Source organism: Anomaloglossus baeobatrachus, chromosome 11 (assembly GCF_048569485.1).
Source record: "Anomaloglossus baeobatrachus isolate aAnoBae1 chromosome 11, aAnoBae1.hap1, whole genome shotgun sequence".
In the NCBI taxonomy this organism is placed as follows: domain Eukaryota; kingdom Metazoa; phylum Chordata; class Amphibia; order Anura; family Aromobatidae; genus Anomaloglossus; species Anomaloglossus baeobatrachus.
In genome coordinates, this window is record NC_134363.1 from 170,142,995 (window position 1) to 170,170,761 (window position 27,767).

Below are 27,767 nucleotides of genomic sequence, written 5' to 3' on the forward strand. Positions count from 1 at the left end.
GCTCATTATTCTGTATGGAGGGCTATGTGGGGCCCATTATTCTGTATAGAGGGCTATGTGGAGCACATTATTCTGTATAGAGGGCTATGTGGGGCCCATTATTCTGTATAGAGGGCTATGTGGAGCACATTATTCTGTATGGAGGGCTATGTGGGGCCCATTATTCTGTATAGAGGGCTATGTGGGGCTCATTATTCTGTATGGAGGGCTATGTGGAGCACATTATTCTGTATGGAGGGCTATGTGGGGCCCATTATTCTGTATAGAGGGCTATGTGGGGCTCATTATTCTGTATGGAGGGCTATGTGGGGCCCATTATTCTGTATGGAGGGCTATGTGGGGCCCATTATTCTGTATGGAGGGCTATGTGGGGCCCATTATTCTGTATGCAGGGCTATGTGGGGCCCATTATTCTGTATGGAGGGCTATGTGGGGCCCATTATTCTGTATGGAGGGCTATGAGGGGCCCATTATTCTGTATGGAGGGCTATGTGGGGCCATTATTCTGTATGGAGGGCTATGTGGGGCCCATTATTCTGTATGGAGGGCTATGTGGGGCCATTATTCTGTATGGAGGGCTATGTGGTGTCCATTATTCTGTATGGAGGGCTATGTGGGGCCCATTATTCTGTATGGAGGGCTATGTGGGGCCCATTATTCTGTATGAAGGGCTATGTGGGGTCCATTATTCTGTATGGAGGGCTATGTGGGGCCATTATTCTGTATGGAGGGCTATGTGGGGCCCATTATTCTGTATGGAGGGCTATGTGGGGCCCATTATTCTGTATGGAGGGCTATGTGGGGCCATTATTCTGTATGGAGGGCTATGTGGGGCCCATTATTCTGTATGGAGGGCTATGTGGGGCCCATTATTCTGTATGGAGGGCTATGTGGGGCCATTATTCTGTATGGAGGGCTATGTGGGGCCCATTATTCTGTATGGAGGGCTATGTGGGGCCCATTATTCTGTATGGAGGGCTATGTGGAGCACATTATTCTGTATGGAGGGCTATGTGGGGCCCATTATTCTGTATGGAGGACTATGTGTGGCCCATTATTCTGTATGGAGGGCTATGTGGGGCCCATTATTCTGTATGGAGGGCTATGTGGGGCCCATTATTCTGTATGGAGGGCTATGTGGGGCCCATTATTCTGTATGGAGGACTATGTGGGGCCATTATTCTGTATGGAGGGCTATGTGGGGCACATTATTCTGTATGGAGGGCTATGTGGGGCCCATTATTCTGTATGGAGGGCTATGTGGAGCACATTATTCTGTATGGAGGGCTATGTGGGGCCCATTATTCTGTATGGAGGACTATGTGGGCCCATTATTCTGTATGGAGGACTCTGTGGGGCCCATTATTCTGTATGGAGGGCTATGTGGGGCCCATTATTCTGTATAGAGGGCTATGTGGGGCTCATTATTCTGTATGGAGGGCTATGTGGGGCCCATTATTCTGTATGGAGGGCTATGTGGGGCCCATTATTCTGTATGGAGGGCTATGTGGGGCCCATTATTCTGTATGGAGGGCTATGTGGGGCACATTATTCTGTATAGAGGACTATGTGGGGCCCATTATTCTGTATGGAGGACTATGTGGGGCCCATTATTCTGTATGGAGGACTATGTGGGGCCCATTATTCTGTATGGAGGGCTATGTGGGGCACATTATTCTGTATGGAGGGCTATGTGGGGCACATTATTCTGTATGGAGGGCTATGTGGGGCCCATTATTCTGTATGGAGGGCTATGTGGGGCCCATTATTCTGTATGGAGGATTATGTGGGGCCCATTATTCTGTATGGAGGGCTATGTGGGGTCCATTATTCTGTATAGAGGGCTATGTGGGGCCCATTATTCTGTATGGAGGGCTATGTGGGGCCCATTATTCTGTATGGAGGGCTATGTGGGGCCCATTATTCTGTATGGAGGGCTATGTGGGGCCCATTATTCTGTATGGAGGGCTATGTGGGGCCCATTATTCTGTATGGAGGACTATGTGGGGCCATTATTCTGTATGGAGGGCTATGTGGGGCCCATTATTCTGTATGGAGGGCTATGTGGAGCACATTATTCTGTATGGAGGGCTATGTGGGGCCCATTATTCTGTATGGAGGACTATGTGGGCCCATTATTCTGTATGGAGGACTCTGTGGGGCCCATTATTCTGTATGGAGGGCTATGTGGGGCCCATTATTCTGTATAGAGGGCTATGTGGGGCTCATTATTCTGTATGGAGGGCTATGTGGGGCCCATTATTCTGTATGGAGGGCTATGTGGGGCACATTATTCTGTATGGAGGGCTATGTGGAGCACATTATTCTGTATGGAGGGCTATGTGGGGCCCATTATCCTGTATGGAGGGCTATGTGGGGCCCATTATTCTGTATGGAGGGCTATGTGGGACCCATTATTCTGTATGGAGGGCTATGTGGGGCCCATTATTCTGTATGGAGGGCTATGTGGGGTCCATTATTCTGTATGGAGGGCTATGTGGGGTCCATTATTCTGTATGGAGGGCTATGTGGGGTCCATTATTCTGTATGGAGGGCTATGTGGGGCCCATTATTCTGTATGGAGGGCTATGTGGGGTCCATTATTCTGTATGGAGGGCTATGTGGGGTCCATTATTCTGTATGGAGGGCTATGTGGGGTCCATTATTCTGTATGGAGGGCTATGTGGGGCCCATTATTCTGTATGGAGGATTGTCTTACTGAAGACAAAGCAGAGGGGAGAGGCTCCTGCTGCAGCTGTTGTCTTTCATCCACACACAGGAAAGTGAGGGTGAGGAAGGAGACTATGGCTCAGTTTCTAACACACTCAAAGAATATTTCGTAATATGTACTGCAACTATTGACCAAGCTTTATGATTTATTTCCATCTTTCTGTCTTTTCTTATTTCCAGCTTTATCATGGAAAACTTAAGAACAAGAATTCACTACCAAAACCTATAGATATTCCAAATAAAAGTTATCGGCACGATCGACTACAGCTCCTTCCCAGCAATAAAACCAAGGATTATAATCTGACCTTACTCCTGACCAACGTGGAATACGATGACGCCGGACGCTATACATGCATTGTGATAAACAAAAAGGAAAAAGACACCAAAAGCAACGCCACGCTCTTCCTGACGGTGGTGGACAAGTGTGAGTGTCCCTGACGTGTGAACGGCCTGTTATTTTTACAAATTGTCAACCACGGATTTTGCCGCTGAAATCTGCAAATTTTAGGGTGGATTTTCCTTTATCAATTTGCCCCAGATTTCACTCAATGCAATATAAAAGATGAAATCCGTGATGTAAATACGCACTACAGATTTTTCGTCTTCAAATTTGAATTTGGGTGATGCAAAGTAGAAGTCTTCCTTCCGCCCACCGTACGCCCTCCTAGCCCAGGACAAAATTCCCTTTTTGCATTTTTTCACTTGCGGAAAATCCTCTGTTTATAGTGCGTGAGATTTTAAGAAATCTCATCCATATGCGGAGAAAAACATCTGCAGCCTGTTAATTTCTGCTAAGAATGCAGACACAAGCTTCATCCTATATAATGCACCTACTTCACAATCATGTCCACAGCATTAAATAGCGGGAATCGCAGCTGGACGTCCGCTGACGGAGGCAGCAACAGTTTAAGGCTATGTTCACACATTGTGGTTTTGCTGTTTTTTTCTGCAACAAAACCTGCTCTCTTGAATGTAAAAAAGCTGCAGTTTTTGCTGCGGTTTTTTGCTGGGGGTTTTTTTGCAACAAAACCTGCTCCCTTGACTGTAAATAAAAAGCACGTGTTTTGCTGAATTTTTGCAACAAAACACGCTCTTTTGACTGTAAAAAAGCTGCATTTTTTGCTGCATTTTTGCTGGGTTATTTTTTATTTTTTTTTGCTCCAAAACCTGCTCTTTTGGCTGAAAAAAACTGCATTTATTTGCTTGTTTTTACTGCATTTTTACTGGGGTATTTTTTTGCTACAAAACCTGTTCTTTTGACTGTAACAAAGCTACATTTTTGCTGTGTTTTGGAGCATTTTTACTGCATTTTTGCTGGGTTTTTTTTTTTTTTGCTACAAAACCTGCTCTTTTGACTGTAAAAAAACCCACATGTTTTTGCTGATTTTTTGCTGATTTTTTGCAACAAAGCCTGCTCTTTTGACTGTAAAAAGCTGCATTTATTTGCTTGTTTTTACTGCATTTTTGCTGGGGGGGGTTTTGGCTACAAAACCTGCTCTTTTGACTGTAAACAGCTGCATTTTTTGTGCTGTTTTTGCTGTATTTTTGCAGAGGTTTTCTTTTTTTTGCTAAAAAAAACTTGCAGCTTTTATTTTGCAACAAAACCTGCTCTTTTGACTGTAAAAAAAAAAAGCTGCATTTATTTGCTTCTTGTTACTGCATTTTTGCTGGGGGGTTTTGGGCTACAAAACCTGCTCTTTTTACTATAAAAAGCTCCATTTTTTGTTCTGTGTTTTTGCTACATTTTTGCAGAGGTTTTTTTTTGCTATAATACTTGCAGATTTTATTTTGCAACAAAACCTGCTCTTTTGACTGTAAAAAAAAAAGCTGCATTTATTTGCTTCTTGTTACTGCATTTTTGCTGGGGGGTTTTTGGCTACAAAACCTGCTCTTTTGACTGTAAAAAGCTGCATTTTTTTATGGTGTGTTTTTGCTGCATTTTTGCAGAGGTTTTCTTTTTTTTTTTTGCTAAAAAAACCTTGCAGCTTTTATTTTGCAACAAAACCTGCTCTTTTGACTGTAAAAAAAAAAGCTGCATTTATTTGTTTGTTTTTACTGCATTTTTGCTGTTTTTTTTGGGCTACAAAACCTGCTCTTTTGACTGTAAAAAAGCTACATTTATTTGCTTCTTGTTACTACATTTTTGCTGAGGTTTTTTGGCTACAAAACCTGCTCTTTTGACTGTAAAAAGCTGCATTTTTTGTGCTGTTTTTGCTGCATTTTTGCAGAGGTTTTCTTTTTTTTGCTAAAAAAAACTTGCAGCTTTTATTTTGCAACAAAACCTGCTCTTTTGACTGTAAAAAAAAAAGCTGCATTTATTTGCTTGTTTTTACTGCATTTTTGCTGGGGGGTTTTGGGCTACAAAACTTGCTCTTTTTACTATAAAAAGCTCCATTTTTTGTTCTGTGTTTTTGCTACATTTTTGCAGAGGTTTTTTTGCCAGAATACTTGCAGATTTTATTTTGCAACAAAACCTGCTCTTTTGACTGTAAAAAAAAAGCTGCATTTTTTGTGTTTTTGCTACGTTTTTAGGGCTCATGTGCACGTTGCGGTTTTTTTTTGCGTTTTTGCAGCGTTTTAAGCTGCAGCGTCACATTGTGAAAATGCATGCGTTCTGCTTCCCCAGCAAAGTCTATGCGAATCATGCAAAATCCGTGCGCACGATGCTTTTTTAAACGCAACGTTTTGATTGTCAAAAAATTGACAAAATCTCTGCGTTTAAAAAACCATCATGTCACTTCTTAAGCCCGTTTTGGCAGCGTTCTCAGGGCCAGATTAAGGTTGGTGGGGGCCCCTGGGCAGAAAATCTGGTGGGGGCCCCATAACGTTAACATTTTTAGCCATAACAGTAGAGCGCGAACTGCAGCATTTAGATATAAATCCACTGAACAGTTATCTTATCCTGTTCTGCCACATTCAGATTTCCAGTACTACAATACAGATACAGTCCAGGATAACTAACAGCCGTCACTTATACACACAAAGTAGAGTAAGGCTATGTGCGCACTGGGAAATGGAATTTTCTTGAGAAAATTCCGCATGCTCTCAAAGATTACCGCACCCGCGGTAAAAAACCGCGGGAAACCGCACCCGAAAACCGCATGCGGTTTGCCGCGGTTTTACCGCGGTATTGCCGCGGTTTTGCCGCGTGCGGGTTGGGATATGCTTTATTGCATTCAATGCAATAAAGCACATTGAAGAAAAAAAAAAAAAAAGTCATTTAATTCTGAGATAGTAGATAGACAGAAGAATAGATAGAGGGATAGCTAGAGGGATAGCTAGAGGGATAGATAGATAGACAGACAGATAGAGGGATAGATAGATAGATAGAGGACAGATCGCTGCATTTCCCACGGTCGGCAGTGAGTTCACATTACCGGCCGTGGGAAATGACCGGTAATTACCTCTGCTGTCTGCTGCTTTCATTCAGCGCTGTGTCTGTGACAGTCGCGGCTGGATGTAAGCAGCGCAGGACCTGTGGATTACGCCGGAGCGGTGGATTACGCCGGAGCTTTGGTGCGGGAGGGGTTAATAAAATGGTGAACGAGGCTTGTTTGTTTTATTTAAAATAAAGGATTTTTTGTGTGTGTGTGTTTTATTCACTTTACTTACGGGTTGATCATGTCAGCTGTCACATAGACGCTGCCATGATCAAGCCTGGAGTTAATAGCGGTGGTCCCCCACCATCATTAACCCCTTGTATTACCTTGCTGCCACTGCTACACGGCGGCAGGAAGAGCCGGGGACACGCCGGTACTGCAGCATAATGCATGCGACAGTCCCGGGGCAGCTGCGGCTGATATTCTCAGCTGCGGGAGGGGGAGTGAGGTGGGGGACATTATCCCTGCCCCTCGCCCTCCCCAGCCTGAGAATACCGGCCCGCCGCTGTGTGCTTATGTAACGGGGTGCCAGGGGCGCCTCTGGGCTTGTAGTCGTGGCCTCTTCTGTCAGGCTTACCCCTGGCTCCGCCGTCACTATCGGGACGGGAGATGTCTTGGTGGGGCAGAGTGTGGTGGTGCAGATGTCGTCCGACGTGTAAACACTCTCCAGGCATGGTTCGATGCAAATAAAAGACATTCTTTATTTCACAACTCTTTCCAAAAACCGGCAGTTACAGATGACTTCACGTTCCTTTCTTAGCTGGGGAAAGCCTGCCCCGACGTCTCCTCCAGTGGGGATGTGCCCGGCTACTCTACTTCACCTGGCTCCCACTTATGGCTACCCACAGCCCGGACCCACACCGGGACTGCTTCGTACTATGAGGTTCCGCCCGCTCCTTTTCTCTCCGGCCTTTCCCTGTTCTTCCAGCTCCCTTCTTTCTTTCTTTCTTTCTGCCCACTCAGCTCCACACTCTGCCCCTGGCTGTTTCTTCTCTCCCGTCCCGGACACAACTGCCTTCAGCACACACTTCCTTTCCCCCTAAGCTGCCGGCTCCTCCTCCCTCCTGTACAGTTTCTATGGGGACAGCATTAACCACTTCAGAGAAAACCTGTGCTTCCTTGTAAGGGGTCTGCCCACCCCTTACATACCTCCCCTCTTTAAGCCTAAGCCTCCCGGCAAGGCACAAATCTAAAATCACATTTTAAAACTAAACAAAGTCATTTTAATGAAACTGCGAACATGTTCACCTGAGGGCACCCGCAAGGGCACACCAGTCCAGCGCCCGGAGTTCCTCCTGGAAGCTCCCGGTCTTAGTCGTGCTCGGAGGCCGTCGGCAGGCACTCCCGGTCTTAGTGGAGTTTCTGCCCGGAGGCTTTTGCAGCACTCCCGGTCTTAGACGTTAGCTGGCAGGATTACAACTCGGCAAAAATCTTCTTAACGACGCGGAGGGAGCCCCTGGCTCAGTCCAGCATCAGGCTCTCTTCCGGGCTCAGCAACTTGAACGGTTACAAACAACACACCTTCTTCCGGCTCAAAACAACGCCGGTGTTGAACAAAAACAGGCCCGCCATCTTCCGGTCTTGAAAAGTCACTCCGGATGATATGCACGTTGCCATTCGGCTCGTTGGGCCTGCACGTACTCCGACAGGGACTGTCCGGGCAACTGGCGCAGCCTCTGGAAGGGCTCGTAGTTGGCGGGTTGCTCCAACGTCTCGGGTGGGAGAGTTCAGCTAGCACCGGTCTTTGCTGCGACCGCCGCCGGTATTGGCATTCCTCCCACTCGATTTCCTGTTGCCACTGTGCGGCCTCTTGTGTAGTGGGCCGCTCCGGTCCTCCTGGCACAGCCGGTAGGTTAAGGGTGGGTCCTTCCGCAGCCGCAGTCTGCTTCGGGCGTCCTCTGCCCAGGCTAGTCGCTACTAGTGCGGCTACCGCAGCTTGCTGTCTTCCTGGAGTCTCCATCTTGCTCGGAGTCAGCGTTTCTGGTAATGGCGTCGGGGTCAGTGGAGATGCTGGAGGAAGTGGAGGCGGGCTTACTTTTCCCGCTCTTGGGTATACTCCACCCCCAGTCTCACACATCAGGTCGACCCCTACGCGGCGGTTCTTCTTTTTCTCTGGAACACCGCCCACTTCACATATCTTCCTTCGTGCCCTGGGACCGGCACCTCCCCTCTTTGGGCGGAGTACTCCGAACTTCTTTTTCGGCACCGGCCAGCCCCAGGCTCTTCTTTTGGCGCCAATTCTGCGCGCGCTTTCTGTGTCTTCACAGACAACGGCCATCTTGCCGCCATCTTGTGCCCGGTCCAACGCCTTAGGCACTTCTTCCTCTTCCCACCATGGGATCGGGACTCTTTTCCAATAATCTGGATCCAGTGTCCTCGGCATCACTTGATCTCCTTCTTCTTGGAGCGGGACCCCTTGCATATGATCCGGATCCTGCCGACTACGCCACATGTAACGGGGTGCCAGGGGCGCCTCTGGGCTTGTAGTCGTGGCCCCTTCTGTCAGGCTTACCCCTGGCTCCGCCGTCACTATCGGGACGGGAGATGTCTTGGTGGGGCAGAGTGTGGTGGTGCAGATGTCGTCCGACGTGTAAACACTCTCCAGGCATGGTTCGATGCAAATAAGAGACATTCTTTATTTCACAACTCTTTCCAAAAACCGGCAGTTACAGATGACTTCACGTTCTTTTCTTAGCTGGGGAAAGCCTGCCCTGACGTCTCCTCCAGCGGGGATGTGCCCGGCTAATCTGCTTCACCTGGCTCCCACTTATGGCTACCCACAGCCCGGACCCACACCGGTACTGCTTCGCACTATGAGGTTCCGCCCGCTCCTTTTCTCTCCGGCTTCCCTGTTCTTCCAGCTCCCTTCTTTCTTTCTTTCTGCCCACTCAGCTCCACACTCTGCCCCTGGCTGTTTCTTCTCTCCCGTCCCGGACACAACTGCCTTCAGCACACACTTCCTTTCCCCCTAAGCTGCCGGCTCCTCCTCCCTCCTGTACAGTTTCTATGGGGACAGCATTAACCACTTCAGAGAAAACCTGTGCTTCCTTGTAAGGGGTCTGTCCACCCCTTACACTTACCTCGGCTGGAAGGTAAATATGCAGCGGAGCCCACGTTCTTTGTTTTCTATATTTCCGTTTTCTTTCTATGTGTGTTCTATGTGTCTGTGTCTGTGATCTATGTGTCTGTGATCTACGTGTCTGTGATCTATGTGTCTGTGATCTACGTGTCTGTGATCTATGTGTCTGTGATCTATGTGTCTGTGATGTGTGTGTGTCTGTGTGTGTCTGTGTCTGTGTTTACTTTGCACGGCTTCCTCTTCCTGTAATGACATCACTTCCCTGCAAACCGCAGACAGGCGATGTACATTACCGGAGGTAAACCGCGAAATACCGCAGGGAATAACGCAGGAAAACGCAGTGAACCGCACAGAATTTGCTGCCTGCATTATTCCCTGCGGGATTTCATGAATAACATTGGAGTCAAGGGAGTGAAATCCCGCAGCGACGTGCGGAAAAGAAGTGACATGCACTTGTTTTTGCTACGGGATTCCCACAGCAAAACATGCAACTGTCAAATTCCGCCCAGTGTGCACAGGATTTTTTTTCTCCATAGGATTTGCTGGTGATTCACTGCAGAGATGTTATGAACATTTTCTGCAGCGAAACATGCAGCAAATCCGCGGCAAAATCCGGTAAGTGCGCACATAGCCTTAAGGCTGCTTTACACGTTTCAATTACATATGTGATCTCGCACACGCCCCCACCGTATGTGCGGAACAGGCAATTTGTTGCCCGTGTCGCACAAACGATTAACCCCCGTCACACGTACTTGCCTTCCAAACGACCTCGCTGTGGTGACAGGTGCCTAGTGCTAAGTATGGTGGGGGCCCCCTTAGAAGCTTTTTTGGTGGGGGCCCCTGGGTTGGAGCCCCGCCTATAATCCGGCCCTGAGCGTTCTACACCCATTGAAATCAATGAGTTGTAGAAAAACGCTACCAAAATGCTAAGCAGTGCGTTTGCGCTGCATTTTTGTTGCGATCTGCATGTTTTTTTGATATAACAAACGCAGTTCTTTTGGTCTCTGTCGATCTCTCCCTCCCACCCCCTCTCTCATACTCAGACCTGCAGACAAGACAAGGAATACACATAATGAATGGAATAAGGCTCCTAAAATACGAACCTGCACAAAATTATACACAACCCACAATATCACACCATCACATCATATCACTGAATGTCATATTTTAACCCCCTTTTGTGCAATGGATGGAAAGGTACATTCTTTTTTGCATTGGCTTATCACAAACGGAAGTACAATTACATCTATGTATGATGTATGGGACCCTGCGGAAAATTGAATAATTGATATGCTGCAGATTTTTCCGCAGGGAAATCCGCATTATTTCCTCTATGGAAAAAAAAACGCAGCATGGGCACAGCAGTTCCCAAATGCCGTAGAAATGGCTGGGGACTCGCTGTACTGCAGATTTTTGAAAAATCCGCAGAATTTCCGCGAAAAAATCGCGGCAAATTCCGCAAATTTTCCGCAGCGTGGGCACATAGCCTAAAAAAGTGTTTTTCTTGCAAAGAAGTATAGTATCAATAGAATGCTACAAAATAAAGAGAACCTGGTAAATAACATTTATATGCACTGGAATGCTTGGTTGTCTGCAGTTGACAAACTTTTCTGGTTCTGGCAAGAACTTATCTCCTAGAAAACAAAAGGATCGGCCATCAGAAGCAATAAGATGAGTAATATATGATCGGAAGTGAAGGGATGCAAGTGCCAGCACCTATAGTGCTGGCAGAATGCTGATAAATTAGAACCACCCACGCAAAAATTTTTGCTATCCTGCGTTAATCTTATGTAAAAGGAATTTTGCTTAGTTTTGCTTGAGTTTTTTTGGGTTTTATGCTCACATTATTTTCTTCCTCAGTTGAGATCGTGGATAACACGCTGACTCTAATTATCGTGTCGGTTGTTGGTGGCGTCATTGGACTTCTAATATTAATCCTCATCATAAAGAAGACCGTGAGCTTCATTATAAAGAAAAAATGTGACAAAAAGTGAGTTCATGTTGGATATAAATTTTGGCAAATAATGGCGTTTACTACATAAACAAAGAGATTGTCACAGAGAAAACGTATAGATCTGCCCCTGCATCGCTACATCAGGCTATACTCCATACCGGGGGTCCCAAACCCGGCCTGATAAATGGAGCAGAAAAAAAGGGGTTGATCTGGAGGCATTTCTAGGCGGGAAAAAGGGATTTCTTGGTGGTTGGAGACATTTCTAGGCGGGTTGAAGGCATATCTTGGTGGTTTGGAGACATTTCTAGGTGGGTTGAAGGCATATCTTGGTGGTTTGGAGACATTTCTAGGTGGGTTGAAGGCATATCTTGGTGGTTTGGAGACATTTCTAGGTGGGTTGAAGGCATATCTTGGTGGTTTGGAGACATTTCTAGGCGGGTTGAAGGCATATCTTGGTGGTTTGGAGACATTTCTAGGTGGGTTGAAGGCATATCTTGGTGGTTTGGAGACATTTCTAGGTGGGTTGAAGGCATATCTTGGTGGTTTGGAGACATTTCTAGGCGGGTTGAAGGCATATCTTGGTGGTTTGGAGACATTTCTAGGTGGGTTGAAGGCATATCTTGGTGGTTTGGAGACATTTCTAGGTGGGTTGAAGGCATATCTTGGTGGTTTGGAGACATTTCTAGGTGGGTTGAAGGCATATCTTGGTGGTTTGGAGACATTTCTAGGTGGGTTGAAGGCATATCTTGGTGGTTTGGAGACATTTCTAGGTGGGTTGAAGGCATATCTTGGTGGTTTTGAGACATTTCTAGGTGGGTTAAAGGCAGTTCTTGGTGATTGGATGGAATTCTAGGTGGGTTGAAGGCATTTCTTGGTGGGTTGAAGGCATTTCTAGGCAGGTTGAAGGCATTTCTTGGTGGTTGGATAGAATTCTAGGTGGGTTGAAGGCATTTTTTGGTGGGTTGAAGACATTTCTAGGTGGTTGGATGGATTTCTAAGCAGTTGGAGGCATTTCTTGGTGGTTTGGAGGCATTGCTAGGCAGGTTGAAGGCATTTCTTGGTGGTTGGATGGAATTCTAGGTGGGTTGAAGGCATTTCTTGGTGTGTTGAAGGCATTTCTTGGTAGTTTGGAGACATTTCTAGGCGGGTTGATGGCATTTCTAGGTGGGTTGAAGACATTTCTAGGTGGTTGGATGGATTTCCAAGCGGTTGGAGGCTTTCTTGGTGGTTTGGAGGCATTGCTAGGCAGATTGAAGGCATTTCTTGGTGGTTGGATGGATTAGTAAAAAGTTGGAGGCATTTCTTGGTGGTTTGGAGTAATTTCTAGACGAGTTGGAGTCATTTCTAGGCGAGCTGAAGCAGCATTGATTGTCTGGACTTCTATGGTGCTGATAATTATGAGGTTGGGCATTAGTTCCTGTGCTTAGAGCAGCATCGATGGGTGCATGCAATTCCGTGGGTTAATCTGATATTTACCACTTCTGTATTCTTAGGAAAGACTGTCTCGTCAGCTCCTCAGTTAACGACAACACAGACAATGCCTCAAAGCAAGAAGCCAAAGCTAAACCAAAAGCATGATTGTTGCCCCCTCCATGAACAAGGACAGCAGGACCTCCACAGACGGACGATGGCGCTCAGCGCACAGATTCCTGATTTTGCAGGGACTCTTCAGTCGAGGCCGCCTCGTGGAATGGGGCTGATCACTTTCTTCACTACATATGTTATCTTGCACTGCACAGTAATTATGTTGCCTCCTTTTCCGCCTTATTTCCGGTACCTGTCTCTGTATGACACCATGCAATCCATCCCGGTGACAGAGCGGAGGAACACAGGCCCGTTATGTCTTACGCAAAAAGTCCAGCGGGTGTTTGTGGCAAGGAGGAAAGATTTCACTTTTTTTCTATGCATGGGAAGAATCGCTGCCATGGACGGTCAGTGACTGTATATATCCGAGATTATTTCTATAGAATTATATTACACGTAGAAATGCAGAAATTTAATGAATGAAGATATATTTAATGTTTTTAAAGTGCTTTTCCAGCTGAGGCTTCCTGCTTGCAGCACAGTGTGCGTGCTGCTGCTCCTGCGCTTACCCCGCGTTGCACACAGACTCCACGTCCCATCCTCGCCAGCTCCCGTAATAATAAGTGCTGGCAAATTACTTAACATGACTGCCGGTCCCCCCTGCAGCTGCTGCCTTGGCGCTGTTCCCGCTTTCTGGAAGAATGTAATAAAATGTATTCTTTAATACAAGTTGTCATCAGTCATTTCCACCTGTAGAGGGTAGCCATCTATACATATAAAGCATGGTTAGCTAATATTCCAGGGACTATCTCAATTCTTATGCTAAGTGTATCTTATCTGCTTTTTTTTTTGTTTGTTTTATAGTTGCAGAACCTTTTTATCATTATTCTGCCAGCACTTTAGGCATTGGGACTTTCCTTCCTGTTCATAATGTATATAAATTTTGGCAAAAAGAGGTGTTTACTACATGTATGTACAAAGAAATTGTCAGAGAAAATGTATAGTCTCTGCCCCTGCATTGTTACATCATTCTATAGTCCACACTGGGGATCTCAAACCCAGCCTGATAAATTGAACAGAAAAAAGTGATGTTCATGTGCCGCAGGTGACATGTTCAGTGATACTATTTTTTATACAATTTTTTTTATAACTTTTTCTTTGTGTGTCAGTAGCTACATTTATCATGTTTTTTTAAGTGTTCATTTTATGGACATTTTATTTGCAATTTTTATTTTAATTTAAATTTATTTTAATTTAATTTTTTATTTTAATTTTTATTTTTTATTTGCAATTTTATAGCTTGGGTTGTTCTGGTTGCTCCAGCACTATGTACTTACAAAAAAAATTAAAAAAAAATAGTTACATAAAACATCATTTCAGCCTTATTCTGCCAGCACTGTAGGTGTTGGGACTTTCCTTCTTTTTACTTATGCAATGCTCCTGCTAGCGTCCAATGCCTTGTATGCCCCAAACTGAAGCAGGCTTCTCCGTTGCACCTCTAATAGACAATTAAAAAGGATCAGAGAGACAAAGAACCGTCCCCATTTTCTGTAGAGTTGTGTTTTTGCCCAAACCACCGGGGAACATTTATCAAAATTGTCATTCCACGCTCCAGTTTTGAATCACATGCACGGCGAAGGAAAGCTCACAGCTCTTAATACATTTTTGTGTTGTTTGTGCACCAGAAAATGAAATTATGTAAATTTTAACCCGGTGGAGATTTCTGGTACAATGTGCCAGTTTTCTGGAAAACATCTTAGTTTGGCATCAAAGGGCACAAAGGCAACCACTTTTTGCACAAACACCTATTTCTTTAAATTTTGCATCTTTTTGTGGGCCAGAACACTGACCTGGGAGAAAATGGTCATCGTCTTCAATTGGAAGGAGGGCTTCACTATCCTCACATGTTGAGGGTTCTTTACTGTAAGAGCAGAGAGGTTTTTGAGCTCCATGCAACAAGATGTAAAGGAACTTTCATTGAAGTTGTCCATGGTAGGCCTGGATTCTTTCCTTGAAAAAAAATCGAATGCTATGGGTATTAGATTCTGTGATAGAATAAATCCTTGGACAGACGTCCTAATTTGCCAAATCTGGAAACCGTAATCAAAAACAAAACCTCTAGGCCCGGCCTTACACCGCAGTGTAGAGTAAGTTACGGTACCAGAGGAGTTTACAGACAAAACGGTAATTTATCGCGTGGGGTGAAGGGTAACACGTAAGAGTTGCGGGGCAACAGGGTAAGGGATATGTCGGAACAGGGGATAATACACAATTGAGTTATTTAGCTGGAGCGAACTACAACAGTCGCCTCAATGAATAACAGTACAAACAGCTGCAGACAATATATACTTATACTTTACTACTCTGCGTTCTTACCTAACTGGCCTCCATTAACGGGACTGTACGGACACCGCACTAACTATGGAGGTCTGCACTAAACCTTAACCTGTCCAAACTCACAGTACCGTCCAGGGAACTGGTCCTCTCTTTGGGTACGAAGTCCATTGGTGTGCACTTCTCTGGGAAGCTGGGCTCATCTGGGTGACGTCTTCTCATGGGTCGGGTACCAACTGAGCAATACTCTGGGTTTTCTCCTCAGGCAACACCCCGGCTTCTCTCTCTGAACCTGAAGCCATCAGGGAGCTACAAGGTACTGCATCCCCACCAGGGATGCAGGGCCTACCCCATTAGGGACCCAGAACCCCAGTGACGGTACCAACAAAAACCGTGGTAATCCCAGTTTTTTCCCCAAACAATGGTATATGGCTAGGGTGGGACCAACGGATGGCAGCCTAGAGGTGGAGCCAATCCAGTCCACTAGTTGACCAGGTGGGAGGGGCGGACTGTGGACAGCAGTCAGTACAGTGTGGAGTGTAAAGTGGAATGGTGGAGACTTTGACGAGAGGTAACGGTGACCTGCTACCCAGGAGAAGTGGTTGCCAGTGGAGGACTCCCAGAACTATGCACCGACGGGGTACAGGACCCTAGGACAGGAAAGTGCTTCAAGCCGACCTGTTAACACCTGCACATCAAAGGGAACCATCAAGGACCTCGGTGACCCCAAAGAATCTGAAGGCTTAGTAGCAAAGGGAGAACCGGGGACAGGACCAGAGACTCCAACCCCACAGGGTTCACGCTACAGTCAGGCGGACAGAAGTGGACAAACCACAGACCGGGGACCCCCAGTTGCTCTACGTCACGGGGACCCATTAACCAGAGACAGGTGCAGGGGAAGAAGGTACCAGAGAAGCAGACTGGCACTGGGATGAAGGGGACCTGGAGGCGAAACCAGCCAGCTTTGGGCAACCAGTCAACATCTACCAGCAGTGAGTAAACCAGTTGCACTATACCTCTGTGTAGACTACCTTCTTCCGACGCCTACTACACCATAAATCCTCTGGGAAGCCCTACTTGCCGAAGGCCCACCATTCTGGCTGCAAATACCACCAGCCCCAGTAGAGACATTCTGCAGCGGCGGCTCCCTACACTTAACCGCAACACCGCAAGTGGCGTCACAAGTGACCATTATCATATTCTCCCCTGTAAATATCCCCATTACAAAAAGGGCCCAGGGCACGGAAACGGGTAACGGCCACCATTATGACTTCCCCAAGACCTGTACTGCCCGGAACCGAGTAGCCCATATCCCTGGGTGACACAACCACTTCCTGAATCTCCCTCAGTCCGGGTCTCTCTCCTCACAGACACTTTCCCGCACTTTTTCTGTCTGGGTTAAACCATATACAGTCTGAAGGAGGGGAGGCATAGGCCAGTCCAACTCACACCGGCAACGGGGGGGCACTGTTCCCTTAGTTACCAACAGTATCTATTTCTGTGCTTGCCAGCACCTGCACATTACTCCTCCTGCACCAACAAACCCGTCTATACCAATACATATATCAGTCACCGGTGTGGCAGGAGGTGTTGATGCAGCAGAGCTGGACAAGACGGGCGGCACTTGGAGGAACAAGGACCAGTAAAGATAGATCGGTTTGATGGCACGACAAACGGCAGAACAGAGCATAGACCGGCACCTTGACATAACAGAGCTGAATGTGTGGACGTCTCCTTGGAACAACAGAGCAGAGTTGGCAGTTCGGTACATTGGAGAAGCAGAGCCGAGTGTGCGGATAGCACCCAGGAACAGCAGAGCTGAACCAGCTGCACACGCCCGATTGCAGCAGAAGTGGACATGCACACAGCGCTGAGGAACAGTATGGTTACAAGTAGGAGGATGCTGGTTGCAGCACAAGGCAAACACAAGAATCTGCCTAAAGTCAGGACAATTGACCAGCAGATGAATTTTCAGCAGTATCATTATCATCACAGATAGGATTGAAAGAACAAAAGGTAACACCTCTATATACAGAGAATAAAACGATCCACCATTTACAGTAGGTAAAGTCACAGGTCACCTCCTCCTGTACGACTGATAACACCACTATATACAGTACATGACACAGGATCCACCATTCTCAATAGATGTCACAGCTCACCTCCTCCTATTCGATGACTGATAACATCTCTATATACAGTAAATAACAGGATTCACCATTCACAATAATTTATGTTACAGCTCACCTCCTCCTCCTGTACAATGACAGGCAATACCTCTATATACAGCAGACAATTCACCACCATTCATAATAGGTGATATTACAGCTCACCTCCTCCTCTTGTACAATGACTGATAACTCTATACATAGTAGATACACAGAATCCACCAGAGTAGGGGATGTCACAGCTCACCTCAGCCTGTATAGTGATTGATAACACCTCTATATACAGTATATACCACAGGATCCACCATTCACAATAGGTGATGTCACAGCTCACCTCCTCCCCCTCCTGTACAATGCCTGATAACACAGGATCCACTATGCACAGTAGGGGATGGCACAGCTCATTATTAGACCTAGTGGCCAATGTGGAAATTGCAAGAACTAATTTTTTATTTTAAAACCTAGATCTGCAGTACCAGTCATAGCCTGTGTGTAGGAGCGGCGCTGTCTCTAATCATTAATGCAAGTCAATCGCATGATACTCGGCTCCCGCTCTGTTGGAGTGTAAGCCGAGTGTTATGTAACTGTCATGCCACTGAGATGCGATAATGCGATAATCACTGCACAGCTGCGGAGGAGAGGGAGGGCGTATTCTCCCCATCTCCTCCACTGTCAGCTGATGGGATTCTCACACTGCACTGGCGTTACACCGGTGTTATACGAGTGCAGTGCGAGGTTTCGCTTGCCCCCATAGACTTGTATGGGTTCGAGTGTAAACTAATTGGATTCTGTTTTCTTGATCTGATTAGCGCTGAGAAAAAAAATAAATAAAATTAAATAAAAATTAAAAAAAAAAAAAATAAAAAAAAAATAAAAATCGCTCATGGGAACTGTCCCATAGAGTAACATGGGTGCAGGTGGAATGCATTTATCGCATTCCACTCGCTCTGTTTTTCTCGCCGTGTGCGCTCAGCCTAAATAAGGATTTATCTCAGAAAAAAAAAAAGAAATGCAGAATAGTAAGAGAGTTTTACCTTTTATTACACAAATACATAAAAGTTACAGTAATAACAGCATTTTATTGGCACTAAAAATTATATACAGATCACCCAGGTCCTACATACATTATGTACATTAATCAAAAGACGTCCGGTAAAAACCACCTGCACAATGCGGCCCAATAGCCAATGGAATAGAATGAGGGGCTTTGTGGGTGGTGGGCTACGTGACAGCTATAAGCTATAAACCTCCCGTCATCCCATTGTGGGGTAACACAGACAGAGCACATGGGAAACATATCCGCACAGGTCGCCCGTGATCCGTCCTCCACCAGGGCTGCGATTGCCCCAGCGGCCATATTGTCGGGCGGAATCTACAGCATAAACTCTTATGAACCATTGCATTCATTTATGAAATAGACATTAAAATATAAAAAATAAGAATCTTTGTAATATCTCTTATCAGAGAAATTTCTTTTGGACTGAACATTCACCCTCAATTCAGAGGTAAAATCTGTATTCAGTGAAGACAGATCTCCCCATTACTGAGATAGGAGATGACAGTTAGTGCTTTTAAAATTCAATGGAGGAGTGGGAGGAGCTGGAGGCTGGAGACGGACAGAGGGGGAGGAGGTGGAGGCGGACAGAGGGGGAGGAGGTGGAGGCGGACAGAGGGGGAGGAGGTGGAGGCGGACAGAGGGGGAGGAGGTGGAGGCGGACAGAGGGGGAGGAGGTGGAGGCGGACAGAGGGGGAGGAGGTGGAGGCGGACAGAGGGGGAGGAGGTGGAGGCGGACAGAGGGGGAGGAGGTGGAGGCGGACAGAGGGGGAGGAGGTGGAGGCGGACAGAGGGGGAGGAGGTGGAGGCGGACAGAGGGGGAGGAGGTGGAGGCGGACAGAGGGGGAGGAGGTGGAGGCGGACAGAGGGGGAGGAGGTGGAGGCGGACAGAGGGGGAGGAGGTGGAGGCGGACAGAGGGGGAGGAGGTGGAGGCGGACAGAGGGGGAGGAGGTGGAGGCGGACAGAGGGGGAGGAGGTGGAGGCGGACAGAGGGGGAGGAGGTGGAGGCGGACAGAGGGGGAGGAGGTGGAGGCGGACAGAGGGGGAGGAGGTGGAGGCGGACAGAGGGGGAGGAGGTGGAGGCGGACAGAGGGGGAGGAGGTGGAGGCGGACAGAGGGGGAGGAGGTGGAGACGGACAGAGGGGGAGGAGGTGGAGACGGACAGAGGGGGAGGAGGTGGAGACGGACAGAGGGGGAGGAGGTGGAGGCGGACAGAGGGGGAGGAGGTGGAGACGGACAGAGGGGGAGGAGGTGGAGGCGGACAGAGGGGGAGGAGGTGGAGGCGGACAGAGGGGGAGGAGATGGAGGCGGACAGAGGGGGAGGAGATGGAGGCGGACAGAGGGGGAGGAGATGGAGGCGGACAGAGGGGGAGGAGATGGAGGCGGACAGAGGGGGAGGAGATGGAGGCGGACAGAGGGGGAGGAGATGGAGGCGGACAGAGGGGGAGGAGATGGAGGCGGACAGAGGGGGAGGAGATGGAGGCGGACAGAGGGGGAGGAGATGGAGGCGGACAGAGGGGGAGGAGATGGAGGCAGAGACAGAGGGGGAGGAGATGGAGGCAGAGACAGATATTCTGTTGTAAGTTCTCCTGAAAAGACAGTTACACTTTTCCATAGAATGTTATGAGCACCAACTGTCAACTCCTATCTCAGTAATGGGAAAATCTATTCACTGAAGACACATTTTTACCCTGAACTGAGAATTTTGAGACTGAACGATCAGTCCTGGATGAGAATGAAGCACATTTCTCTGAAAAAAAAAATCTTATTTTCATGTGCACTATTCATTTATGGGAAAAACAAAAAATCATGGCTACTCATATGTGTCCTTCTATCAGCTGCTGTATTAACAGTGACTGTATGGTAAGAAGGCGACCTCCTCAGCAATGCCCGGCTGCCCTGAGCGAAGGAGGAGAAACCATATAAAAGTAATAGACGTCTACGAAAGGAGTCAAACACGTTTGGCTGCAAAACAACAAGGAGACGGATGACGATGCTGTGCAGAGTTTCATAATCATCTTGTTACTTTAAATCGGAGAATATGGAAGAATCAGCAAACTCCGGTCCTGCAGAGTGTAGGACTGCGCTGTAATCACCGGCAAAGACTAACACAGTAGTCGTATCTCATGCTCGACCCATAATCTCCACTAGATCAGAAGGGGTGGAAGTAATAAATAGGAAGGGGGCAGAGCTACGATGGGGGGCAGAGCCACAACGGGGGCTACAATTCTGCCTGAAAAATAAAAATAAAAATAAGAGAAATTAATATGCATCATTCATTCCATGTCTGTCTTACATCCTTGTTCCTCCTCTCTTGCCCCATCTGTCATCTGCTCAACCCTACTCCCACCCCACCAGCGCCCTTCACTCCACCTCCCTCCGCTTCTCACCTCTGCCCCCTCCCCCCCCCCCTTCCCTTCTCCCCTCCCCCTCTCACCCCCTTTCCCTTCCCTTCCCTCCTCCTCTCGCCCCCTTCCCTCCTCCTCCTCCTCTCGCCCCCTTCCCTTCCCTCCTCCTCCCACCCCCTTCCCCTTCCCTCCTCCTCCCACCCCCTTCCCTTCCCTCCTCCTCCTCCTCCTCGCCCCCCTTCCCTTCCCTCCTCCTCCTCCTCCTCTTGCCCCTTCCTTCCCTCCTCTCCTCTCACCACCTTCCCTCCTCCTCCCTCCTCTCGCCCCCCTTCCCTTCTCCTCCTCTCGCCCCCCTTCCCCTTCCCTCCTCCTCCTCCTCCTCTCGCCCCCTTCCCTTCCCTCCCTCCTCCTCCCTCCTCCTCTCGCCCCCTTCCCTTCCCTCCTCCTCCTCTCGCCCCCTTCCCTCCTCATCTCACCCCCCCCTCCTCTCGCACCCCAACCCCTCCCATTTCTCAACCCCCTCTTAAATCCCTGTGTAATTTCCCTACAAAAAGCTCATATACAGTATAAGCCATCACCTTCATTATTCCACATATCCATGAGAGAAATGCCTGGACACTTGTGTATATTCCGACTTTTAGAGGTCGCCCACATCCATCTCCCCAGCTGACAATGCCAACTTGTTCCCAGCGCGCAGTGTCCCCTGAATACACCAAGGGGCCTCCACTGTCACCCTAAAAACCGTCAGAAGAAAAGAAAAAGGTAAATTTTCATCCATCTCCATGAGATGCAAACAACTGTAGATTATAAAAGACTATTAAGAGTTTACAACTTAATACACGGATTATGTTATGGGATAATTTCCCAAACTATATTTAGCTTTGGTGGAACCGGTGGTGCCGTATGGAGCGGCGTCTTATCGGCAAAGCTCCGTGGGGGGAAAAAGAAGAAGAAAAAAAAAAAAAAAACAACAACACATGGAAATGAGCTCTTTGGGAAGGTAAGGAAGATATTTTAGTAGTTACCCCATAAGTCCATGCCCTGACCCTAGTAATAAATATCTAACAGGTGGCTGTTTTTGGGAACTTGCCCTTCGTCACTGCCAAAGCGGAGTTAAAGAATGGATGAGGAGCAAAGTGCCGAAACGGCCGCCTATACATTTGGGTCTGACTTCTGTACCGTCCCGCCGCTCGGATCCGGGCTCACTGGTGGGTGGCTCAAGAATCTCCGGACACGGGGGCCCTGTGGTCACTCCGATCTGAAAGGGGCTGGCGGTTTAGGGGACATAGGTGTACGGCCGGAGCAGTGTTAAGTTCGTGACGCCACCCATGGAATGTGGTGAAGGTGGACACCACTGCTGCGGTTTACGGGGCACCCGGGGGAGATGTTGCGCAGCAAGTTGTTAACCCTTCCGTGGGTAGGGATGGTGGCTCCGGGACCCGTTGGGGAGTATTTGGGTGGTGCAGGCAGGTGGGCGGCTGGAGGGCATTGATGTACTCACGATTAGTAGCACACTCAAGTCTCTGGTAAACCAAGGTGATGGTGGTCGGTACCCGCAGCCGGCCGCGGTCTGGTCCCCCACCCGGTTGGTGGTCTCTGCCTTTCTCCTGCACTTGTTTGTGTGATGGTGGACTGACTGAACTTGCAATACAGGAGTCCGCTCCCCGGCTTGTGATTGTCGGAGGAGCCTTTTGCCCGCAGACGCTGGCCTGTGGGATCTCTCTGCCGTGGCGGTGGCTGCTTATCCCCCTCGTTGGGCTGTTGTCTTCAGTCGAGACTTTGGGTGGGAAAGGACCTATAGTCCTGGCCACAATCAGTTAATTAGCTAGCCCCCAGTAGCTTCTGGACCTAGCTTCAGGGTTTGAGTACCCCCTCTGTGTTCCGGTTTCCGAGTCGGTTCCCCGGGTCGGTACCGGCGGGCCACTACCCTGTCCTGGTCCACCATGCCGTCTTCCCGGCTCCTGCAGGCAGAGGCCTCCGTATGCCTCCTAGTCAAAGGTGCCTGGGCTCCAACCCTGGCACCTGTCAGTCTGTCTCCGGCCTGTCCCACAGGCCTGACCTCCTCCACTTCACTCTCCAACTGAACTGGTTTGAACTGAACTCTACTAACTGTGTTTTCCTGCCTCAGGCTCTCTGGACTCCTCGGCTGGATGGACACACCAGGGGGTGGAGCCAGGTGGTTGGCCACGCCCACCATGAGGGAGGTGACTAGGGTTTAAGTGTTTGGCTGCTGTCACCTTGTTAGGGGACTGGTGTAATGCGGGGCGCTATCTGTGACCACCTGGCCCGGCCAGGGAGTCACACTTCCTTATGAATAAGTCACGTTCCAAGCCTCGTAAAGGGTCGGACATCAACTTACAGGGCTACTACGTCCTATATGGAAACCATTTGCCTTAATTGAACCGAAAATGAACCAAGAGGTACCTGGCACGTGTCGAGCCCTCCCGAGAGGCGGCCGGCGCACATCATGGTATCCAGCACTTGATTATAATACTCCTGGTTGCAAACACTTCTGGATATTAAATTGATAGCGACTTTCTGAAGAGTGGAGGCCAAGTTTCCTGAAAGAGGCAAAAATTGAGAGAAATGTGGGAAAAAAAAAAAAAAAAACCGAACAAATTAGATTGGCTTAGATTAGAGAAAATATTACCGAAGTCACATCCAACATGAACGTACCTCCTCCTTCCACAGTGTGACCCCAGCCCGTCACCGACAATGGTGCGTTATCCGGCAAGCTGATATCAAACCCCGGAAGACAGACCGGCTGGATGGAGTCTAAGATGTGAAAGAGGAAAGGAGATTAGTCAGCGACCATAAAATAATCCACACAAACTAGAATAGTACGTCCCTCCGATGTCCACCCGTCATCAGCGAACGCTGGAGTTATAATCTCACTGGTTTAAAGTCTGTGTACTTAATTAGCATCCAGCTGAAAAAGACATCTAGGCGAAGAATTGACCATTGGACAGTATCTCACAATACACAAGTGTCTAAGAATAATACACAATGCACTAAGAGTTCTCTAGTAAGAGCCCATTACACTTGGGGGAGACTGTGCAAGTGTGACGCCCTGGCCAGCCAGGAGGTCACAGATGGGGCCCTGCATTACACCAGTCCCCTAACAAGGTGACAGCAGCCAAACACCTAAACCCTAGTCACCTCCCTCAGTGCTTGATGGACACACCAGGGGGCGAAGCCAGGCGGTTGGACACGCCCACCGACGAGTTCGGATAGCCTGAGGCAGGAAAAGTAAACAGAGGAGTTGTAGAGTTCAGTGGAGGAGGTCTGGCCTGTGTGACAGGCCTGTAGCAGACTGACAGGTGCCAGGGTAGGAGCCCGGGCACCTTTGGCTAAGAGGCAGACTGAGGCCTCTGCCTGCAGGAGCCGGGAAGACGGCTCGGTGGAACAGTGGTGGACCGGGACAGGGTAGTGGCCCGCCGGTACCGACCCTGGCAATCGACTCGGAAACTGGAGCACAAAAGGGGGTACTCAGACCCTGAAGCTAGGTCCAGAAGCTACTGGGGGCTAGCTAATTTACTGATTGCGGTCTGGACTATAGGTCCTTTCCCACCCAAAGTCCTGACTGAAGACAACAGCCCAACGAGAGGGATAGAAAGCCACCGCACAGGCAGAGAGATCCCACGGGCCAGCGTCTGCGGGAAAAAAGCTCCTCCGGCAACCACAAGCCGGGGAGCGGACTCCTGAAGTTGCAAGCGCAGGTAGTCCACCATCACAAAACAGGTGCAGGAGAAAGGCAGAGACCACCAACCGGGTGGGGGACCAGACTGCGGCCGGCTGCAGGCACCGACCACCATCACCTTGGCTTACCAGAGACTCATGTGTGTTTACTAATAGTGAGTACATCAGTGCCCTCCAGCCGCCCATCTCCCTGCACCGCCCAACTACTCCCCCAACGGGTCCCGGGGCCACCATCCCTACCCACAGAGGGGTTAACAACTTGCTGCGCAACATCTCCCCCGGGTGCCCCATAACTGCAGCGGTGGTGTCCACCTTCACCACAACCCGTGGGTGGCGTCACGAACTTAAACACGGCTCTGGCCGTACAACTTCGTCCCCCTAAAAAGCCAACCCCTTTTAGAGGGGAGTGACCGTGGGACCCCCGGGTCCGGAGACCCTCGAGCCACCCACTGAAGGTCCGCACCAGAGCGGCTCGGCTGCTGCTGAGCACGGGCGGCACGCAAGAATTTTGCATTACAATATTTTATTCAGCGATTTTACATCTAGGCTCAAAAATCCTGTAATGTTAATTACTAGTGATGAGCGGGCACTACCATGCTCAGGTGCTCAGTATTTGTAACTAGTGATGAGCGAGCACTACCATACTCAGTACTCCTAACTAGTGATGAGCGGGCACTACCATGCTCGGGTGCTCTGTACTGGTAACTAGTGATGAGCGGGCACTACCATGCTCAGGTGCTCAGTACTCGTAACTAGTGATGAGCGAGCACTACCATGCTCGGGTTCTCAGTACTGGTAACTAGTGATGAGCGGGCACTACCATGCTCGGGTTCTCAGTACTGGTAACTAGTGATGAGCGGGCACTACCATGCTCGGGTGCTCTGTACTGGTATCTAGTGATGAGCGGGCACTACCATGTGTGACGCCCTGGCAAAACCAGGGTGTCACAGACCTGCAGAAAACCAGCAAAGTGCAGGTCATTCTCCTCCTTGGTAACCTGATCCCACACCAGTGCAACAGGACAGAACCCCCCCCAGTGTAAGAGCTAAACAGAGCAGCGGGGGAGGGGCTGGAGCAGAGTGAGTTTGGAGGAGTGTGAAGAGAGCAGACCAGGGGAGGATAGCTCCTGGCTGCCACAAGGAAGGGAAGTGTGAGGAAGGGGCCCGAGGTGGCCGGGGCAGGGTAGTGGCCCGCCGGCATCAAGGGGCGACCCGGATCACTGCATGGGGAGTGGGCTCCCCGTTCCTGACTGAGGAAGGAGAAAGAAGCATCTGGCTGCAAAACAAGAACGGGATCCTGCTGTACTGCACCGAAGGCTGTGGACTCCGGCAGTTTCTAGTTTACCAGTGACTCTCTGTGGTTTACTTGTGAGTACAATAGTGCCATCAGGCACCGCACCGCAGCCCTGCGCCCAGCAGCCCTCCTCCCCATTCACCACCGGGCCCCGGGATCACCAAACCCTACCCACGGAGGGGACAACATCCTAGCTGCTCCCTGCCATCGCTCCCGGGATCCCCGTCACCAGCAGTGGTGGTGCCCATAATCACCACGACCCATGGGTGGCGTCACGAACTATCTCCCCAAACAAACCACCCCCTTTTCACTCGTGGGTGAGGAGCGCTGCTCGAGTCCCCGGGTCCAGCCCACCGCTCGAGCCACCGAGCAGCAGCAGAAGCCCAGGACCCGAGCGTAGCGAGCGCGGCCCCTCCGCCCGCGACACATGCTCAGGTGCTCAGTACTCATAACTAGTGATGAGCGGACACTACCATGCTCAGGTGCTCAGTATTTGTAACTAGTGATGAGCGGGCACTACCATGCTCAGGTGCTCAGTATTTGTAACTAGTGATGAGCGGGCACTACCATGCTCGGGTGCTCAGTGCTGGTAACTAGTGATGAGCGGGCACTACCATGCTCGGGTGCTCAGTGCTGGTAACTAGTGATGAGCGGGCACTACCATGCTCGGGTGCTCAGTACTCGTAACTAGTGATGAGCGGGCACTACCATACTCGGGTGCTCAGTACTGGTAACTAGTGATGAGCGGGCACTAGCATGCTCAGGTACTCAGTACTCGTAACTAGTGATGAGCGGGCACTGCCATGGTCAGTACTCGTAACTAGTGATGAGCGGGCACTGCCATGGTCAGTACTCGTAACTAGTGATGAGCGGGCACTACCATGCTCGGGTGCACAGTTGCTTTTATAGTACAGCATGTATTGAATTTAACCATCTCTTAAAAGGTTTGGCGTCCTAGGAGCACCAAAATGTTGGCAATAGGTGCCTAATGCCAATGTAATCCATTTACCTAGAGTGGTTAAAAGATTGACAGTGACAACAAAGTGGTTAAATAGCAGTAAATCATAACTTGCTCCAGTCGCTGCTGTTAAAGCCAGGTGCAGTCTGTATAACACAGCAGGCACCTGTCTAATTTGACGCAAGCTCAGCTCCTGATCCTGCCTCATAACCCAGCAATCGAAGTCTGATGGACACGAATATCATATTGGAAAGAGGTTAATATAAAGCTCTAGACGCCAAATCCAGAATCCAAAATAAAACAGGCAAAATGCTCATGTGTTACATTTAGGTTTTGTTGCAGGTTAGTCCTGATTCAATGCAATCCCACCGCATATTACAGTACATGAGGACTACACTTTGACCCTCCCACACACGAAAAGAGACCAACCCAAAAACACAAAAATTCTTATTTAAGCAACAGGCAATTTTCTAATGGCACATTCCCTTAAAGTCTAATTACATTTTCACAAAAACATTCAAAGGGTCACAGATTTTGATTGGCAGGGGTCTCAGCTGAAACGTTGAACGCGGAAGTGATTGGTCACTAAATCTGGCACGCATTTTATACACCACATTAACCAACAGGACTTAGTCTTTGTTACAGGCTCGGACTGGCCCACCGGAGAACCGGAGAATCCTCTGGTGGGCCCCTTTGCCGTAATAGGTCACTTGCTTTTACAATGTACAAAGGAAGCATCTCACCATTCATTTTACAAATCACCCAGTATATTACATCGAAGCATAGGTAAATTTGTGGATGTAATATTTGCATGTAGTTGATCAGTGGCCCCCAGAGTCAATGTTACTGGTGGGCCCCTGCCGCCTCAGTCTGACACTACTTGGTTATGAATCCTTCCACTTCTGAAAATGGCGCAGACTGAAGAGTAATAACAAAACCTCCTTACCTGAGAAGGTCAGATCGGTCTTCAGTTTCAGAATGGCAATGTCGTACGGCTTGAGGTCCAGGTTGTATAACGTGTGAATGTAGATCTTATCCACTTCTGATGCAAAGAGGTAGTTAAGGGTGGAGCGTCCACACTGAACACGCCATCGATCCACCTGCTGATCGCTCCTAGATGTGGAGGAAGCCGGAATTATTTATATGTAACATCACAATGACTATATTATATCATCGTCGTACGGGGACTTGTTTTATGCGCGATAAGTTGTAGTTTTGGATGTCAAGATCTACTTTACACTATAC

The 27,767-nt window shown here is 48.7% G+C and overlaps 2 protein-coding genes across 2 annotated transcripts in view; one reads left to right on the plus strand and one right to left on the minus strand.

Moving 5' to 3' along the window:
- SCN4B (sodium voltage-gated channel beta subunit 4) overlaps positions 1–13,396 on the plus strand; it is a 64,621-nt gene extending 51,225 nt beyond the window's left edge. Inside the window, exons 4-6 of the mRNA XM_075327735.1 lie at positions 2,911–3,154; positions 11,050–11,179; positions 12,637–13,396. Of these exons, the coding sequence (XP_075183850.1) occupies positions 2,911–3,154; positions 11,050–11,179; positions 12,637–12,721 (459 nt within the window). The 3' untranslated portion in view covers positions 12,722–13,396. The remainder of the gene's footprint in view (positions 1–2,910; positions 3,155–11,049; positions 11,180–12,636) is intronic.
- A 5,343-nt stretch (positions 13,397–18,739) lies between these two features.
- TMPRSS4 (transmembrane serine protease 4) overlaps positions 18,740–27,767 on the minus strand; it is a 41,780-nt gene continuing 32,752 nt past the window's right edge. Inside the window, exons 9-13 of the mRNA XM_075328000.1 lie at positions 27,469–27,635; positions 23,249–23,347; positions 22,997–23,133; positions 21,151–21,306; positions 18,740–20,457 (exon numbers count right to left, since the gene is read on the minus strand). Of these exons, the coding sequence (XP_075184115.1) occupies positions 20,446–20,457; positions 21,151–21,306; positions 22,997–23,133; positions 23,249–23,347; positions 27,469–27,635 (571 nt within the window). The 3' untranslated portion in view covers positions 18,740–20,445. The remainder of the gene's footprint in view (positions 20,458–21,150; positions 21,307–22,996; positions 23,134–23,248; positions 23,348–27,468; positions 27,636–27,767) is intronic.